The following is a 19,505-nucleotide window of genomic DNA, read 5'->3' on the forward strand; positions in this document are numbered from 1 at the left end:
TAAAATTAATAGGTTAGACATCCACGGCCACTTTGTTTGTTTGAGTCTTTAGCCTCCTTGTATTTGGCTCACAGGCTTTTTATTTCTTATTAACATTGGAGCCAGAACCACCTGTTTTTTACGGCCATTTCTTCGGTAATCATTTCAAAAACAGCCTGGTTCCATTAAGACCCCTCCAATTTGGCGTAAATACAGAGATCCCCCCAAATATGAATCAACTCGTTAACCTTGATTTCCTTCCATTGACTAGACTCTGAGCCTGACATGCAGGCAAAAATCTAATCTGTGTCATTCAGACTGTCATTAAAAGATCAGATACAGGTCACATAGGGACCAAAAAATCTCATTTGGGTCACTTCAGGGTGCAGTCTGAATGTAGCCTCACAGTACTTTTGCTCTTCATGCTAAGTTGCTCCCCGTTCAGAGCACTATCACTTTACTACTGCTTTAGAAACTACTGAAAATTGCATCAGGTTTGTGAAGCTGTAGTGTACAGTTTTATATCCTGCTTTTGTATATTAATGGAGAATTGTCATGTGGGAGCATGTGTGATATAGGCTCATGGGTTGAGAATTGGACAGAATCTTATCTGCTAACCTTAAAGAAGATTCAAATATGACCAGGGAGAGAAACATGCATGAATGACATCTAAAATCACTTTGAGCATGTTTACAATGAGAGAACAATGTTATTAAAAAAAAAGTACATTTTGCATAATGGCACCTCTTTAAACCATGTTGTTGATCTAATACTAACGTTATGGGGAGCTGATTTTGTCTCATATTAGGAGGCAGGTCCCCATGGCGTGACCGTGTACGCAGATTTCAGCCCCCACGATGTGATAAATACCTGCCCACACACGCATTGACATATCCCTGTAAATGACGTGTGCTCCTGTCTCCTGCACAGTATAATTACTCCTATTCACCTCTGGAGAATCACAGCATGTAAATAAGCACAAATGTCAGTTGCTTATGTCATTTCACGTTGACCTTTCAGGAATAATATTTAGTTTTCTGATGGCAGGACTTTCCCCACGCACGTTTATTTTTGTTTCCTTACTCGTTCTAACATTCGTCCTTGTGTTTTTTTGCAGAGTGACCATGTTCTGGACTGGTGTGAAAAGCACAGACGCTGCGCTCAGGTGAGTAACTTTACTGCATTCACCTCCAGTAGTGGAAGGTAGCGAAGTACTACAGTAAAAGTACGATACTAAAGTACAAATTTTAGGTAGCTGTACTTTACTTCAGTAGAATTTACAGTGAATACTTTTTGCTTTTACTTCACTACATTTGAGAGCAGATATCTGTACTTTCTACTCTACTACATTTTAGATCTAGACTGAAGTAAAGTAAAAAGTACTTTTCTTTATGGTTTGAGACTTCTTGAAATGGTGGAAACTTTATTTTTTTAGTGCATTTAATTCGAGTTAACATCCCAACTTTGTCTGTGTACATTATAACATCCATTGTATATCTTTGTATTTTTATACACTTACAGACTATAAACCAGATATTATGTGTTCTTAATAAAGACTGATTTTAACTGAATTTGAGCAACACAATACACAAAAACATCTAGTCAACTGAATCACTTAAAATCAGCTAAATTAGATTTCAAAATCACTACGTTTTGTCTTGAAATTGTTCTAAAAATCTCTGCAAAATACTTTAAATTTTTATTCTTTAAGTACATTTAAACAGGTACTTTAATACTTTTACTTAAGTAGATTTTTTCCATGTGATACTTTTCCTTTTACTTGAGTGACTCTTTGCCCTTGTGTCTACTTTTACTACAAAACTGAGTACTTCATCCACCACTGTTCACCTCACATACTGTATGTCTACGATAATGAGAGCATAGGCCTGTCACAGTATAGGGACTTATCGTTCAGTATATGTTTTTAGTATTTATCATGTGTACTTTTTCTTAAGAGTAGAGACCTTTTCGTTATTTTTCTGTACTACGATAAGATTTGAGCTGTAGAGGGTTGAATAAATAAGTTCTATGACTCATTATAGAAACAAACTACCTACCAAAGGGTTTCATTCTGTATTTATTTATTTATTGCCGCTCGTGTTTATGCAAAAAGTCATTTCTAAGTTGAAATTACTTGAAAATTTAGATTTGATATTGGACTTGGCAAGTAAAACTATTTACCAATGGAACAAGAGCTTTTGTACTTAAAAACATCATTATACCCCAAATACTCAAAAGGAAAACGGGAGCCCTTTTATAGCATGATTTGTACAACCAAGTAATTCAAAGTGCTTTACAGAATAAGCAAGACATTAACATCACACTACAAACAAATCAAAACATAAATAAAAGAGAAAAGAGTGTGGAATAAACACAAAAACCTTTCACCACTAATGTATTTACCTCACTTAAGTCTATGATAATGAGAGGATAGGCCTGTCATGATCAGTGTTGGGAGTAACGTGTTATAAAAGTAACTAATGTACTGTAATGCATTGCTTTTTGCTGTAATGCAGGAATGTTAGGCATCACAGGGAAAGAAAATGGTAATATTTTACTTGGGATAAATGTCAGTAACGCGCGTTACAATGCTTTTTTAACCTGAATTGAAGTGGTCTTTTTTAATTTTTCTTCATAGAAATTCGCTAAAATCACGGCAATATCAGCAGTGGTGAAACGCCAAAGTTAGTGTTTCGAATGTCGGGATGGGCCCGGAGGTGCGCCCGTGTAGACCGTCGGGTAACCGTGTGTAGAAGGACTGGCACAGAGCTCCACGCCCCACGGGGCTAATCGCAGTTGATGCCCGATCGCTTTGTGGACACCCTACTCCACAGGTTTGGGCTCAGTGGTGGTGCTAGATTCCAAGTCCTAGTCTAAGATTAGTCCTGATTTGGGCCTGGTTTAGTCTTGGTTTAGACATGGTTTAGTTCTGGTTTAGACCTGGTTTAGTTCTGGTTTCTTCCTGGTTTAGACCTGGTTTAGTCTTGGTTCAGTTCTAGTTTAGACCTGGTTCAACTCTGGTTCAGTCCTCAGTTTAGACCTGGTTCATTCCTGGTTTAGTCCTGGTTCTGTCCGTATACGGCGCAAAAAATCTGGCATCTTCGCTCGCTGATGGTTATTTGACAATTAGCAACAGTCATTTTGGTGAAAGTAACTTAATAGTAATGGAAGAGTAGTGTAATGTCTTAAATTTTAAATGCAGTAATATTGTAATTTAACGAATGACTTTGAAATGACAGTAACAAGTCATAAATAACACATAGTTTTGAAGTAACTTGCCCAACAGTGGTCATGATATATGGACTTATCATTAATAATTAAATACAGTATTTTTTTATTGGGGTCAGTATTTCTCATGGGTACTTTTTCTTTGCACTGGTTGAGAGCTTTTTGTTATTTTTCTGTACTACGATAAGATTTGAGCTGTAGAGGGTTGAATAAATAACTTCTATGACTCATTATAGATGCAAACGAAGTAATAAAAGTGTCTCATTCTGTATTTATTTATTGCAGCTCATGTTTACGTAACAAGAGCTTTTGTACTTAAAAAGGGGAATTAAAGACATTGATATACTCAAAATAAGAAAGATGGCTGCACTTTGCACATTAAATAACAAAATAAGTCTGATGTGGCTTGATCAAAGAAAAAATATCTTGTTCCGTTGTATATAATTTTACTTGACAAATCAACTCCAAATCAAGACAGTATGTTCTTAACTGAAGAAATTTCAGCTTGTCTAGAAATTACTTTTTGCTTTGTAATATTATACATTAGGGATGGGACAAGATCTCGTGAGGCAAAATTGCCACAAGACTGTGCACACATGTGGAAAATTATCTTGTGAGATCTTTTCTTCACATTTTTACATTTGCCTTGGATGAAAAAGGGGTTAAGTTTGCTGAGTAACTCCTCTTGAGAAGCTGTGATACTAAAAAGCACTGCTACAATGACAGCAAAAATGTGGAAATAAATAGCAAAAGCAAAAATTACAAACTGAATGCCACAACTTATTTATCAAAAATTATATCGTTTTATCTTGATCTCATGGATTGAATCTCGATACATGTCTCATCTCATAGAAATTGTATCTCCTCCCATCCCAAGTATGCACATATGTATAATCCTGCTTTAGAGTTATTGTGTCTGTGGCATAAGTTGGTTTCAGTATTATGGATATTATTACTCTGTTTTACGCCTCCAACCCCATCAAAAAACGACTGCGCGCAATCCAGAGCGCCCTATACACGAACCCACTCTTGTGTTCCAGCACGACTTCAGTAAGCTACAAAGCTGCACCACTCACAGTGCACACAAACACACGGAGCAGACAGCGACTGCGCAGCGAAAAACACCCCCAGCCACACTCATCACTCTACGTGGACGAGGAACGGAACGGAGGAATGAAGTGCAATGTGCCACTTCTAGCCACAACTGAACAACTGAGTCATTGCGAACACGCCGACAATCCAGCGGTCCCAGACAGCACCCTCCCTACACGCCACAATTTAACAAAGCCGAGAGTCACCGTGAACGTGCCAAACAAAGTCTGACTGACCCATCCAACTGTTGTGTTTCGTATAAAGTCCAGTGCGGCTTATTTGTGAAAAAAGTTCGAAAATAGACCATTTAATGACAGTGCGCCTTATAATCCAGAGCGCCCTATAGTGCGGAAAATACGGTATTTCTCATCTATATTTACTTCAGCAGTATACCATACTTCAAAAACTATTATCATAACAGGCCTGTGAGAGGTCTGTGAGTTCGCTGTCTGGTCTAAAGACAGGACAGCTGATAATGTTAAGTGCTCTTCTGACTAATGGCTTTGAAATATAAAGAAACACTTGAATCCCACTCTCTCCATGTTGACATTTCGTCCTTGTCCCCCTCACCCGACTTTCCTGTGTCCTGGAGCTGTGTGAGTGATGAGGTCATTGGCATAGAACAGCAGCCATGTCTGTGTCAATGAGTCTCAGGTCAACTGTGGTCTATTAAAGTGCAAAAGCTTAAGTGCTGTTGTCAAATAAAATAAATAATAAGGTGCAGACATGATAAAAGTGTGATAAGAGGGTTTTACAAGGATTTTTTGTGCTTCTGAAGTAGAAATCCTGTTCAAGCTTGCAAGATAGGTTTATTTCCTTTTAATGCCTATATTTGTTTTTTCCCCATGTATTTGAGCAAATTTAGTCTTCCCCAAGTATAGATATATTGTATAAGCTTGAGGTCAAAAGAAATCTGCTGTGTGCTGTCAGTATCTAATTTGGAAGCATTTTATTTTCTAATAATCAGGAAGTACATGCTATCACAGAACAAAAAAAAAAGTTGAGAAAAACACATATAAACTAATTATGGTAAATATTTTGAATGTTTGGAATCAGGCCTGTTGAAAGAGATTTGGGGGCCCATGGCAAGTAGTCTAGAGTCCAGTTCTGGGCCCCTAAGACTACATTCAGACTACAGGGTTTAATGCTCAATTCAGATTTTTTTGTGAAATCAGATTTTTTTGTGAAGTTGTTTACATTTCCAATTAAATGCGTCTTGTATGTGATCTCCAGTGTGAACTTTAAATGCCCCAAAAGTTTCCCATGTGTGCACTGGAGGACATGACACACTCAGTTTTTACGGAATTAGTCTAAACGCTGGGCTTGCCTTCCAAAATACGGTCCAGTTCTTCGTAAAATGGACAGGTTACACGTCCATGACCGCTTCGTTTTTAGCCTCCTTGTATTTGGCTCGCAGGCTTTTTATTTTTTGTTGATATTGGAGCCAGGACCGCCTGTAGCCACATTCGGACATTTCTTTGGCAATCATTTCAAAAACTGCCCGGTTCCGATAAGACCCCTCCAATTTGGCCTGAATACAGCGACCCCCCCAAATATGAATTAACTCGCTGACCTCGCTTTCCCTCTGACTGACTAGACTCTGAGCCTGACGTGTAGGTGGGATGAATGCGACCTGGCCGTTCATACTGAAGTTACATGTCAAAAGATCAGATATGTATCGGTTTTAGGACTACATATCCTAGTGGCCTGAGTCGCATTTGAAACAATCAGATCTGTGTTGTTCAGACTGTCATTAAAAGATCAGATACAGATCATACAGAGGCGAAAAATCGGATTTGGGTAACTTCAGGCTGCAGTCTGAACGTAGCCTTAAACAATGGGAGAAACTGTGCTCTTTCGTGTTTTAAGCTTTAAAACTAATTTAAAATAATATCAGACTTGTCCAAGACCATGTGAATATATTGTATGATTCTTTTCCAACTGCTCCTAGAGAAACACAAACCTAATCCCATGTCCCCATAGTGCTTTCCTATTACAGACAGGCCTCTTCTTACCACACTGCTCCTTTAATAGCTCTCCCTGTGTGTTCTGTTAAAATAGCCTCCTCACATCCGTATTACCATCCTCCATAGAGCACAAATCATTCATGTTTATTCCTCCCACTCTGCAGACGACTCTCGTTCACTGTAGGATCCTAGCTGAGTTTTATGGGCTGTTCATTGCTGCAGAGTCTGGACTCCGGCAGATGTCATACCATGTTACAGGCCTCTTGTCCCTGTGGCTGGTCCCGTAGAGCCAGAGACAGTGGGTGGCAAAACCGAAGCTAAAACCACTGTTTGTTTGTACTTGTGCAAACTTGTACTATGGCAGGACTCTCAATGGGCATTAACACTGGCATAACTCGCACTGGACTCTAAATCAGGAAAAACTGGACATGTCAGCGTAAAATTAGTCTTGTAGTCTTGAGGTGACCATTCATCCAAAAAAAAGACATGGTTTGAAGATGCTTGAAGATGTCATGCGTGGTGGAAATTTCAAATGCCAAATCCATATTAAAACACTACAATTTAACTGCAAAATGCTCATGAAATCCCCCAGTTATGAAAGCATGTTTTTTAGTCAAATAGAAAGTGTAAAAAAAAAAAAAAAAAAACACAAAGCCATTTTCTAACATTTATCCACTAATAGAATTACGGCATTTTTGAACTATAAGTCGCTCCGGAGTATAAGTCACCCCAGCCCAAAAATGCCTAATGAAGAAGAAAAAACATATAAGTTGCACTGAACTATAAATCACACTTTTGGGGGGAAATTTATTTTCTAAAATCAGAGACCAGGAACTGACATTTCATCTTGAAAGGCAAGTTATAGTAATAACAATACAAGAGAGAACAACAGGCCGTTAATGTCATATATGAACAGTTCTTCAGATGACTATAGTATAAACAACAGAACAAGTTTACTAAACTCTCAGCTCTAGTTAGAATTATTCTGGCTTATCTAAATCCCAAATCCATGGATCTATTAAAATAATTATCTATTAAAAGAATGGTTTCAGTTGTCACTGAAGTTCAGGCTTTGTCAATCCATCCAATGACTTCCAGGAAAGTTGCATGGCTCAAACTCCTGGTTGCTATGAAGTTATGTTCTCCATTCTCGCTTTCCGCCAGACCCTCACAAGTTTCTCGCTCACTCCAAACTTTCTTTCTGCTGCTCGATTACTGTTTTCGGCTGAATATTTCATTACTTGTAGCAAGACAGCGGGTTTTTCTGCAGGAGACATGCACGGTAGAATGAAGTGACAGTGGTACAGGAGTAGTAATAATACCAGACACTGGTACACAAGCCTTGAGTGCTCTCTTGCAGCTGTCAGTGTGAAAATTTTAGTATATAAGTCGTACCGGAGTGTAAGTCGCAGGAGCACCGAAACCATGAAAAAAAAGTGTGACTTATAGTCAGAAAAATACAGTATATGCATGAAATAATCTGAAGGAAAACATATTAACTGGCAGCATAACTTTTCTGGTAGAGGGTTTGTCAAATGTTTTCCTTGATGGAGATGTTATTGCTTTGTCTGGAATGTTTCCCAGCATTACATTAAACCTTTCTTCATGGAGACCAAACCAGACCAAGTTACAGGTCAGATCTGTGGAGAGGCGACCCCACTCACAGTCAGAATACCTGTTTTTTCAAAGAATTTTTGATCTTTAAAACCACCTGGTAGAGCTGTTTAATGTTGTACTGTGGAACATTCCAAGCAGAGCAGTTACATATCCATAGAACCAAGCAGGTGATGGACTCCCAACCAAAAAGTTGCAGTACTCATGCATATGTGTAATGCTCTTTGTTAAAGTTCAGTCTTCACATCACATCAATACTTTGAAGTGTCACGATTGTTGTTTTGTTTGTTAAGAGAAAATCACTAATGTCTTTCCAATCAACAAATGCACAAAACACTAGGGATGCAACAATGTCCAAATCTCTCTGTACGATATTATCACGATATGCATCTCACAGTACGATATCTGTTGCGATATTGTGAACAGGCTGATATAATTGTAGATAGAACCGTTTTTGGTTTTTTTTTTGCTTTTTTTTTAAATAGCTTGATAAGATTTTGGTGTGAATTATTTCCATCATAATCCCAATAATTCAAGTTAAAAACATATTTCTTCATGTTGTCTACACTGAAATGAATCATGGCATATGTAGTTTTCTATGTTTATAAGCTGTTGCTACTATAAAACAATGTATTTATGCAAAGGAACTTGGAATTCGATATATTGTGACAGGCCACAATATTATTGTGAGACTTTTGACGATACGATATCAAGATATTTTGGTTATTCTGCATCCCTACAAAATGCTTATCTCTGCACGTTTTTCAAAAGCAGTGTAGTCTGAAGTATGTCTATTCATGTCTGTGTTTGTTTAAAAAGACACAGTGACAACAATAAAAGTTTTGACAGAATTTCATTTTTATTTTGATGTGTTCAAGGTTGAATACCTGGCCCATTTCGCCAACAGTTGCTCTAATACAGGGGCTTTCACACACTGGACATGTAACATACCCTATAGAACTCTCCTTTGCAGTCATAGACTATTTATCTTACTCAGTTTCTCTCCTACTTAAGCCCAGAACATCACCATTTCAACATTACTCACTTTACCCATTTTAGTTGCAACAAAAGGCCATCCATTTGTATAGTCTGAGTGATGAGGCTTTAGTGTGGACAAACATGTGTGAAATGTCTGAGCTCTTGACCTCTTTATGAGCTGCATCAGTAATATTAACAGCCTAGTGACAGAGAGCGTTCTGGTTCAGCCTGGATAAAGAGAAGTATCTCGGCCGAAGCACACCTCAGTCGTATTTCTCCACTTCACAAACTATCTGAGATGATAGGCCGGAGCAGAGGAAGAGGAGAGGTACACAGAGAGAGAGGCAGATTTATGAGCGTTTAATGGGGTCAGAGAGGTTAATTTGAACAACAGGAAAGCACAAACAAAAACAAGTTATTGAGGGAGTCCACTCTAAAAATATATACCCTTTAGAGTCTCTGAGGAGAGTCACCATCTGTGAGCCAGGTACCAGCCAACAGACTCAACAGACTGAGCACTGCACAAATAAAACTGAAGACTAAGTTTACTTTATTAATTCCCCATGAGGCAAATTCATGCTCTATTGGAATGGCCTTGCCTCAGCAGCCAGTTCCTTCTACATTTTGTCTGAATCTTAAAGGGCCTGAAGCCAGACCATAGAGAGTGAAAAACCTGTCTTTGCATGGGACAATCCAATCACAGCTACTAATTTAGCACTAATTAATAGGGGTGTAACAGTATCCAAGTCTCACGATACATCGTCACGGTATGAACCTCACGGTACAATATTTATTGCGATATTGTGGGAAAGCTTGTGATATGATGGGGAGGCTCATGATGTTACAATATTATACATAATAATATCACAGATATTATAAAATGTTTTGACCAGTCAGTTGGTTCTTATCAGTGACATATTAACAGCTTGAAAAGCCTTAAAAGTTGAAGTGCATAATTCAAGTAACAACTAAACAATTGTAATAAATCTCTGGGTCACTCTTGAATTCCACCCAACAGTGGTAAGTGAGATGCTCTCTGACTACTTAAGGCTGTGTGCGATGGCATTTTATATTTCGGCTCCAGTTTAGCCACTAACCTTTTAAACCCAGCGCTGTAAACCGTGGAAAAAGGATGCAAATCATTCGCTATATATTCTGCAATGTATTTCGTTATTTCTTGAGTGCTGTTGTAAATGCTTCATGTCTATTTTTTTGTCCCGACTTGATTTTCTGACCACATTCTTGAAAAGTTTTGGGGCATTGGCTTATCAAGTCACTTGTCATGTTGCTAGTATTTCTGCACGGTGCATTGGCAGTGTTTGCACTGTGTCTGTTGTTTGTCCATCACCTTTTCTCCTTTTTTGTTGTGTGTCAGAACAAACCCAAAATGCTTCTAGACCTCAGACTTAAAAGCCGCTGGTGCATCCACAACAGGTGCACAGGCCAATGATGTGGCCGCAAAGGATTATGGTCCATGTAGTTTACTGTGCTATGCGCCACAGGAGAGGACTGAAAATTCTTATTTTTGTTTATTACCATAATGAGACCATGACGATATCGTGGCAATTTTACTACAACCATATCGTGATATCACCAATATCGTTACACCCCTACTAACACTTACTTACACCCCTAACTTATTTTACCTGAGATAAAAAACAGTTTAGTGCTGTTGATTCTGCAGAAATCCATGCTGTGTCTTAGTCTTCTGAGTTATTTTTTCCTTGTTTCATGCATGTAAGCCACTATGTTTGTTTGTACCTGACAGGACCATGCATCTCTCTCATTGGTTAATCCACCTGTCAAACATGCCCAACTCAAATTTGAGAAACAGGATATGGTTTCAGTCTTTTTCATGTTTTGTCAAAAGTATGTGGTTCTGGCTGGCCAGGTAAGCAATGACCCGGCCTTCACCCAGTGCCTCTGGACCTGTCAGGAGCAGTCAACCATCTCCAGATCTTAAGTTAGGCTTAGTCAGGACCGTCTCAGATGGAGGATTTATATGGTGCATGTTCTGGGTTGATGGAGGAGCAGTGTAGAAACCCACCCAGACGCCAGGGAAAAACATGCATACAGCACACGGAAAGGTTTGGGGTGGCCCGAGTTAAACCAGGAAGCTTCTCGCTGTGATTTGAGAATGCTATAACAGCTCAACCACTATGCCTAAAAGCTTTGTGAAGACACCAGACTTTATGTTTTTGTTGCTAATATCTTCTTTGGGAGAAATATGTTGTGCATTGCCACTGTACTTTTTGTGGATTTCAAACTGTTCAGAAACACAGAGACAAAGGAGCCTGTTCTTGTTCTTGTTTAGATCAGTGAGCACATTCATTCGTTTATATAGTTATTTAGTCCCAAGTAATGCATAAAATCACACTTTAAAGGTGCACAATGTAACTTTTCTGGTGGAGGGTCTTCTACCTTACCTTATTGTAAGGGTGTTGGGCTCACCTTTTCACAGATCTGACCTGGTGCTGGTCATGGTAATAGATAAGTGTGAAGCCATACTGTGTATCGCAGCAACAAGTGGCAAGACCTCTTCAGTAGGGGTGAGCAAAAATATCAAAATATCGACATATTGTATCGTTTAATGTGATTAGATCATGAGATTGTGTATCGATATATCACCAAAAGTATTTTTTGGTATATTTTGGTAAATTATTTTGTTACAGTGCTACAGTTTTGTCACTTGTTCAGCTGAAGGAAACTTGTTTCTGCGACACATTGGACATTTTCACTCTTTTGAAGATTAAAATGTTTGTGTTTCATATTCATTTTGTATAAGAAATGGTTTAACAAAGACTTTTAGGATCACAGCCATGATTTAGCCTTTATTTTTTATTGAACCGTATCGAATTGATTTGAAATATATCAAATCTACTTTTCAGTGATAGTGGACAAATGAAGGATTAAATCATTTCTCCACTAGAAATGTTACACAGTGCATTTTCTTAAGGAGATTCGGTACAATCTGTCAGACTAGCAAGATAAATTTACAAAAATTCGGGGACCTTTTATAGATCATATTAAACAGAGGACTCGACCTCAAACTTCAAAGGACTGATTTCTCATTTGAACTCTCTACACATTACAGGCTGTTTTTTTTTTGTACATATGTGTGTGTGTTTTCAATTGAAAAGATGGAAACCAAATAAACAATATACTGGAAAAAAAAAAAAGTGCATTGTCTAACTTTTCTGGTGGAGGGTTCATCAAATGCTTTTCTCCATTGAGATGTCATTGCTTTGCCTGGAATGTTTCACAGTGTGGTATTAAACCTTTCTATCTTCATTGAGATCAAACCAGACCAAGTTACAGGTCAGATCTGTGGAGAGGCAACCCCGCTCACAGTCAGAATACTGATTTCTAGGTATTTCTGAGCTATAAAACTATCTGGAATTGAAAAAATGTACGATAGAACTGTTTAATGTCATACTTTGGAACATTCCAGGCAGAACAATGACGTATCCACAAAAACAAGGAGTTGACGGACCCTCAACCAAAATGTTACACAGTGCATCTTTAAAACAAATAAAAAATACAGGATTTACACAGAATTCCCTCTTCACACCTTTGCACACTGCACATAAACGTCTCTCTAACTGCTTAATGTTTACAATTATAATTTAACAGTCTGTTGAACGTGGAAACAGCTTCATTTGTACAAGTCAGCGGGCCGCGCCAACACAAATAAATCAGAAGAGAAATGCTCAGGTCCCACTTCGCTGCTGTAATTGCCAATATTAATCACTATAACGAATGATACGAGCGTAGGAAGTCCAGTGCTGTAAAGACTCCCAAAAGTGTGACCGATTGTTAAAAGAATATGTCCAGAACTCCCTTTTTTTTATTTCATTGTGCGTCATGGGAGCATTCGCTTTTCCACAATGCACTTTATTATATCATAGATTCCACCAAAAACAACTAAACAAGAGCGTTTTACAGTTAAATGGGCCAACCAATGAAAGATAAAGGGTCACCTAAGCAAAGTCTTTAGCTGTTTTGGAAGAGAAATTTGCCCCGAGTTGTAAATTTGAACTTAAGGGAGGAACATTTTTGTTTCTTTATGAACCCAATTTAAAGTGAGTTTGTCAAAGAGGCCTTACAAAACTCTGTTCCTCTGCAGGCTCTATAAAGGGAGCTGGCGACGCTAACATCCGTGTTAAGTTTGTACACTGGGATCTGTATACGCTTTCCCAGTGGTGGTTTTAATGGGCTAATACAGATTTGAGTTACTGCTGTTTGGTGAAATTAACATGATGTTTGAAAGGCAGACTTTGACTACCAGTTACAGTTAGTTCCAATGCATGAGTTCGGTTTTGTAGGGAATGACTTTTGGACTACAGTTTGCTACAGTGTTCATGGGTTTTAGCTTCCATTCTGAGTACTTTTCAGCATTCAAAAGATGGGATATGTTGCTTTTAATTGCTATCAAATTTTTCATCTCTCTAATATGTGAAGCTATTGGGTGCAATAAGAAAATAATAATACATTTTGGGTCACTTAACATTTAACGGCGCCTTTGTTTCAAATAGAGAATCTTATCCATGTTGTTTTTTGTTTTTTTTGCATTGAATTAAAAGGCTGGAGCGTAGAGTTGGGGAATTGGAAGAGATAAAAAAATGTGTGGGGCGCTCTACATTAGAGGTCGGATCGGGACAAAATTTTCAATCCCGCTCCCACCCGCGCCCGCAAATAATTGTAATATTCATCCCACTCTGCAATATTTTGTCCTGGTCCCGCCCACAAGTCCCATAAGATGGGAACGTTCATTTCTGAGGGTCCATCAAACACAGACATGCACAAAGGAATTGTCTAAAATGTGCGGGAGATTAGACCACATCTGCAAGTTTAGGCTGCTTAAAATGTTTTTATTAATGCCAAATAAAATATACAGCACAAATGATGCATGGTAGGTATACATGAATCACTTGTATATTTTACTTTATACTCATATTTAGTTTGCGGGACTGCAGTTTATCATTCCACCCGCCCACTCCTGCCCGTGCCCCCATTGAGCTTTCAAAATGTGTCCTACGCCGCACTGTTTTGCGTTGGGTCCCGTGAGTGCAGGGCTGTCCTGTACATTTTATAGTATTATGTTACTTAAACCAAAGGTGTTCATTTTATCTTCTCATGGACTTTAATTGCATGGGTTCATCTTTAAAGACAATACAGTAAAGTGTATTTACCTTGTTGACATGTTTCGTCTGCTAGCTGTGAGCCATCTTCAGAACTGTCACCGATGTTGGTGGTGACGTGTCATATATCAGCTGTTGTTACTTCCTGTAGGCGTGGTCAGCCTGATGGACATGCAGGTCGCTCATGCAGGAGGGTGTATTATGTGTTATGCTATGTTATATTATGTTACTTATTTTAGTTTAGTTTTTTAGTTATTTTCTCTAATATATTGTCAGATCTTAACAGAATATAAATAAATCATAAAAAGAAGCCCTTTTCACATTTCAGTGCCAACATGTTGAGAGAGGATCTGTTGTGTCAACTCCAAAAAATGACATCACCAAAAATAGCCGCACAATGCTCCTTGTTGTCAGATAGCTGCAACTTGTAAACTTCATAACATCATAAGGTGGAGCAGAGCATTTTGAGCTAATATTGCAGAGTTACTCAAACATGTGTGAATGAAACAAAACACAACTTCAGGTTAGTTTTTGAGGAGGTAACAGCATTCTAAAATGGCATAGGTTAGAGTCAGTTGGTCTATTTCCCTCCAGTATACATTTATTTTCATTTAATTCTAACAAATATCTTATTTTCTTTGGTAAAACTCTTTGAACGCAACAAAATGACCAAAGAGTTATTGAACAAATTTCTGCAGATGACTTTTGAAAACTTATACACATCTAATTTAGACACATCTCTGGGTCTGGAGTGTTTGTGCTATACAATAAACCTTCCAATGCCTATCTTGTTTCTTTTTATACACCATGGGATAAAACTTCAAATTCATTTATATAACGTTTTTTTCAAAACATTGCTTTGTTCATTCTCTCCTCCACCACAGAATTTGGTCCAAGCGGGAATCGATGCTCTGACCTTCAGGATGGGAGACCACTGCTCTACCCACTGAGCGTTCAAAACCGTACTTTATCCCAAAACGTGCTTTCCATTGCCTCCAAAGACCATGTAATTCCCCAGCGAGACCGAATCATATTTGAAGATAAGCAGTAGCGACTTGTCATTTGTTCTTATCAGTTTTTGCTTGCTCTGGTTTGCGCCCCTTCCTCCACACACACACACACACACACACACACACACACGCTCCAACTGTAACCTGTTCAATCCACATCTGTTTCCTATCCCGCCTCCCTGGTTCATCCTTCGTCATTAAAACGCACACGACTTCAATGCTGCTGGTGCCCCCCTCCTCGTAATATGGACCAGGTGCCCCAGACAGCAGCAGGACATCCCTCGGAACAGCCTCAGTACAAAGCTATATCGAGCCCGCTTCCTTTCGATCATTTTTCTTTCTCTTTCACAAAGTTTGTTTTAGTTGAGGCCAGATGGAAGTATTCTCAGTGCCTTTTATTGCTTTGACCCATGATACGGTTAAGCTAACCTAGAATTAGCCATACCACAAACAGCACCCCCGTTCTGATCACATTTCACACTCTCCAGTTTCTCTCTCTCTCTCTCGAGCCAATAACAAACGAGCCCATTACAGAAATATTTATGGTTGTTGATTTTCCAGCGCTTGGGTAAATTGTGGTGGTATAGTTACACAAGCTTCAGATGGCAAAAGCGTTGTGTTTGGTTTTAGTTTTGGCTGCGATATTTTAAAAGTCTGAGAATCAAGAATAATGTAGTTTAAAGCGCCCATATTCTGCTGTTTTCTGATCGATGTTGTAATGTTGTTTCCTCGTCACAAACAGACCTAGAGTTGTGTTTCGTTTCATTCACACATGTTTAACGCACAAACCCAGCATATTTAGACTGAGTTTTTCTCTTAAACAGAAAAAAAACACTGTTGCCACCTGTGATGTGGTAATACAGGAAGTGCTCCACTGTGTTTTTAAACTCCATACACCTTCACGAGAATCATTCATCAAGTAAAGGAAAAATATTTTTATTTATTCAATATTTTACGAAGTAAGTAAATTGAAAACATCTTCTAATCCATGTATCATTCGTTCATTTGTTTTTCAAAATAAAACCAAATATAAGAAAGCGAAAAAACAACTATTTTCTTCATTATTTTTCTCCAAAACCAAAATGAAAAAATGGATAATGATTTATTTTTTCAGTTTTCGATTTTGTGTTGAAATGAATAATGGAAAAATTGGATAACGGCCGTTTCCCGTCTCTGTGACTTAAACTGAGATGCCGAACTTTTCCACCACATACAGACTGGATCAGAACTGACCAGGAGTGAACCAGGACTGAACCAGGACTGATCCCAGGACTGAACCATAACTAAACCAGGTTTAAACCAGATCTTAACCAGGACTAAACCAAGTCTAAACCAGGACTGAGTATTGGAACACAGGCCTGGAGGAGCGCCTGCTCCTGGTGATCAGGACTGAGACCGGAACCAGACCGGGACCAGAGAAGGACTGAGACCAGGAACAGACCAGAATTGAGACCAGGACTGAGACCGGGACCAAACCAGGAGTAAGACCAGGACTGAGACCGGTTTAGACCTGGTTTAGTCCTGGTTTAGTCCTGATTTAGTCCTGGTTTAGTCCTGTTTCAATCCTGGGATGAGTCCTCGTTCAGTCCGTATGTGGTGCAAAAGTCTGTCATTGCAGTTTAAGTCACAGAAACTTTTCAATTATTGATTTAAACACAAAATAGAAAACTGAAACAATGAATTGTTACCCATTTTTATAATTTGATTTTGGAGTCAAATAATGAAAGGTTTTAGGTTAGGTTTTATTTTGAAAAACGATGAACAAATGATACACAGATTCTTTCTCATTTTCAATGACGCCCTGGCCAAGAGGCAGTATAAAACAGAAGCACAAACAGAATACACTCACACTTCAACCATAAGATGAAACAGTGAATAGAGACACGAGACACTGAGACATTTGCAGGTTAAAGATATAAAAGTGTTAAAGCATGTGCAGTGAACCTGTAAAATACTGACGATGGAGTTTTTAAAGGCGACAAAGGTAAAAATGAACTTTTAAACAAAGTTTTAAAGTCTGCTGAAGGTGGTTCCAGTCACTTGCTGCAGAGAACTGAAATGAGGTGTGGGCTTTAGAAACGACCAGGGTCATGTATCTGCGGGAGCACAGTGTAAGACTGGAGCCAGGTCAACAAAAATAGGCAAACAATACTCCTTGTTGTCAGGTAGCAGTAAACTTTATGATATCTCAAGGTGGAGCAGAGCATTTTGAGCTTTGGAGATGTAGCCAGACTAACTAACAAAACACAACTTCAGGTCTGTTTTTGAGGAGGTAACAGCAGTATAAAATGGCATAGGTTACAGTCAGTTGGTCTATTCCCTTCCAATATGCACTTATTTTAATTGAATTCTAACAAACACCTTATTTTGTTTTGTAAAACTCTTTGAACTCAGTGAAACAACCATAGTTTTCCCGGAGCAGGTGGGATGTGCAGTGTCAGGTCCGGATGTTGTATTAAAGTCTTATCTGCTCAGGGTGAAAGGGAGGCTCCTGGACACCGCTCAAAGGGCCAAAGCTTCAGGGAGGTTTACTTTTAGACATTCTACAGATGGAGTTAGTGTGGATCTAGTTTAAAGGTACACTGTAACTTTAAGGTTGAGGGCTCACTATTGCTATTGCTCTGGAAAGTTCCACAATATGGCATTAAACTTAAGCTTAAACTCTTGCAATTATTCAAATACGTGTGATTTTATGTCTCCAAAATACTTGAAAAACATGAAAAAAAATGATTTGACTGTGACTTGACTTGCTGGTGTCACATGTTTGTTTCCGTGGAGATAGATAAGCTTAATGCCATACTGTGGAACATTCCAGGCAAATAATAACATATAATCTAGGCCTTCCACCAGCAAAGTTACACAGTGCACCTTTAACAATAATACCTTTAATACTTATTTTTGTTGAACGGGAAATATTGTGTCTTGTATTAATGATATATTTTGTACATAATTTTGTTTTTAGACTAGAGGAGGTAATGGGAACATCGTAATGGTTTGTGAAAACGTTCAAGCAATTGTCAAACCGGCAGGGATGCACGGTTAATCACAGTCAAATCAAAATCTCAAATTGAATGGCTAAAAGTAGCAAATAGATTCATGCAGTTATTTAAGTCCCTTCGCAAAACACATCATCTCCTGTGTTGTTGTGGATAAAACCTGTAACCCTGTAGTTTAGACCTCAAACATGTCCTGAAGTGCATGGGATTATTAGTTTTGCAGTTCATATTTCAGCCTTCTCCTGATACGAGTGATCCTGCATGAGTTTAAAATGAACACAGTGAAGAAACAGAAGAAAAAGAATATCTCATTTGTCTTTCCTCCTTCCTCTCATCCCTCTTTCTGTCTCTCTCTCTCTCTCATCCCTCTTTCTCTCTGTCTCTGTCTCCATCTCTTTCTCTCTGTGTCTCCATCTCTTTCTCTCTCTCTCCTTCATCCCTCTCGTTCTCTCTTTCCTCTCGGCCCCCGCATCTCTTTCTCTTTCATCCCTCTCTTTCTCTGTCTCACGCTCTCTCTCTGTTTCTCTCTCTTGTTCTCATCCCTCTCTCTTTGTCTGTCTCTCTCATCCCTCTCTTTCTCTCTCTCATCCATGCTCTCTCTCTTTCTCTCGTTCCCTTCTCTGCCCCACCTCTTTCTCATCCCTCTCTCCCTGTTTGTCTCTCTCTGTCATCCCTCTCTTTCTTTGTCTGTCTGTTTCTCACCCCTTTCTTTCTCTGTCTCTGTCATCCCTTTCTTTCTCTCTGTCTGTCTCTCACCCCTCTCTTTCAGTCTCTCTCTGTCATCCCTCTCTTTCTCTGTCCATCTGTCTCTCACCCCTCTCTTTATCTCTCTCTCTATCATTCCTCTTTTTCTTTCTCTATCTGTCTGTCTCTCACCCCTCTCTTTCTCTTTCTCTCTCTCTGTCATCCCTCTCTTTCTCTGTCTGTCTGTCTCTCACCCCTCTCTTTATCTCGCTCTCTGTCATCCCTCTCTTTCTCTGTCTGTCTCTCACCCCTCTCTTTCTCTCTCTCTGTCATCCCTCTCTTTCTCTGTCTGTCTGTCTCTTACCCCTCTCTTTCTCTCTCTCTGTCATCCCTCTCTTTCTCTGTCTGTCTCTCACCCCTCTCTTTCTCTCTCTCTGTCATCCCTCTCTTTCTCTGTCTGTCTGTCTCTTACCCCTCTCTTTCTCTCTCTCTGTCATCCTTCTCTCTCTCTGTCTATCTGTCTCTCTCTCATTCCTTTCTTTCTCACACTCTCTTTCTTTCTTCCTCTGTCTGTCTGTCTTTATTATCCCCCTCTTTCTGTCTGTCTGTCGCTTTGTCATCCCTCTCTTTCTCTCTCTTTCTGTCTCTCTTTCATCCCTCTCTTGCTCTCTCCCTCTGTTTGTCTCTCTCTGTCATCCCACCTATTTCTCTCTCTCCTCCCCTCTTGCTCTCACCTCTCTTCTCTCTCTTCTCTCTCTTCTCTCTCTTCCTCTCTTGTGTAGCGCACTGCTGTGTAGGCTGGTTTTTCCTGTACCT

The 19,505-nt window shown here is 39.1% G+C and overlaps 1 protein-coding gene across 1 annotated transcript in view; it reads left to right on the forward strand.

Moving 5' to 3' along the window:
• Positions 1-19,505, forward strand: part of anos1b (anosmin 1b) — a 108,800-nt gene that overhangs the window by 30,104 nt on the left and 59,191 nt on the right. The window contains exon 3 of the mRNA XM_055164763.1: positions 1,097-1,144. Within this exon, the coding sequence (XP_055020738.1) occupies positions 1,097-1,144 (48 nt within the window). The remainder of the gene's footprint in view (positions 1-1,096; positions 1,145-19,505) is intronic.

This window comes from Boleophthalmus pectinirostris, unplaced genomic scaffold, assembly GCF_026225935.1.
Source record: "Boleophthalmus pectinirostris isolate CB_2022bp ecotype Guang Dong unplaced genomic scaffold, ASM2622593v1 HiC_scaffold_7, whole genome shotgun sequence".
Lineage (NCBI taxonomy): Eukaryota > Metazoa > Chordata > Actinopteri > Gobiiformes > Gobiidae > Boleophthalmus > Boleophthalmus pectinirostris.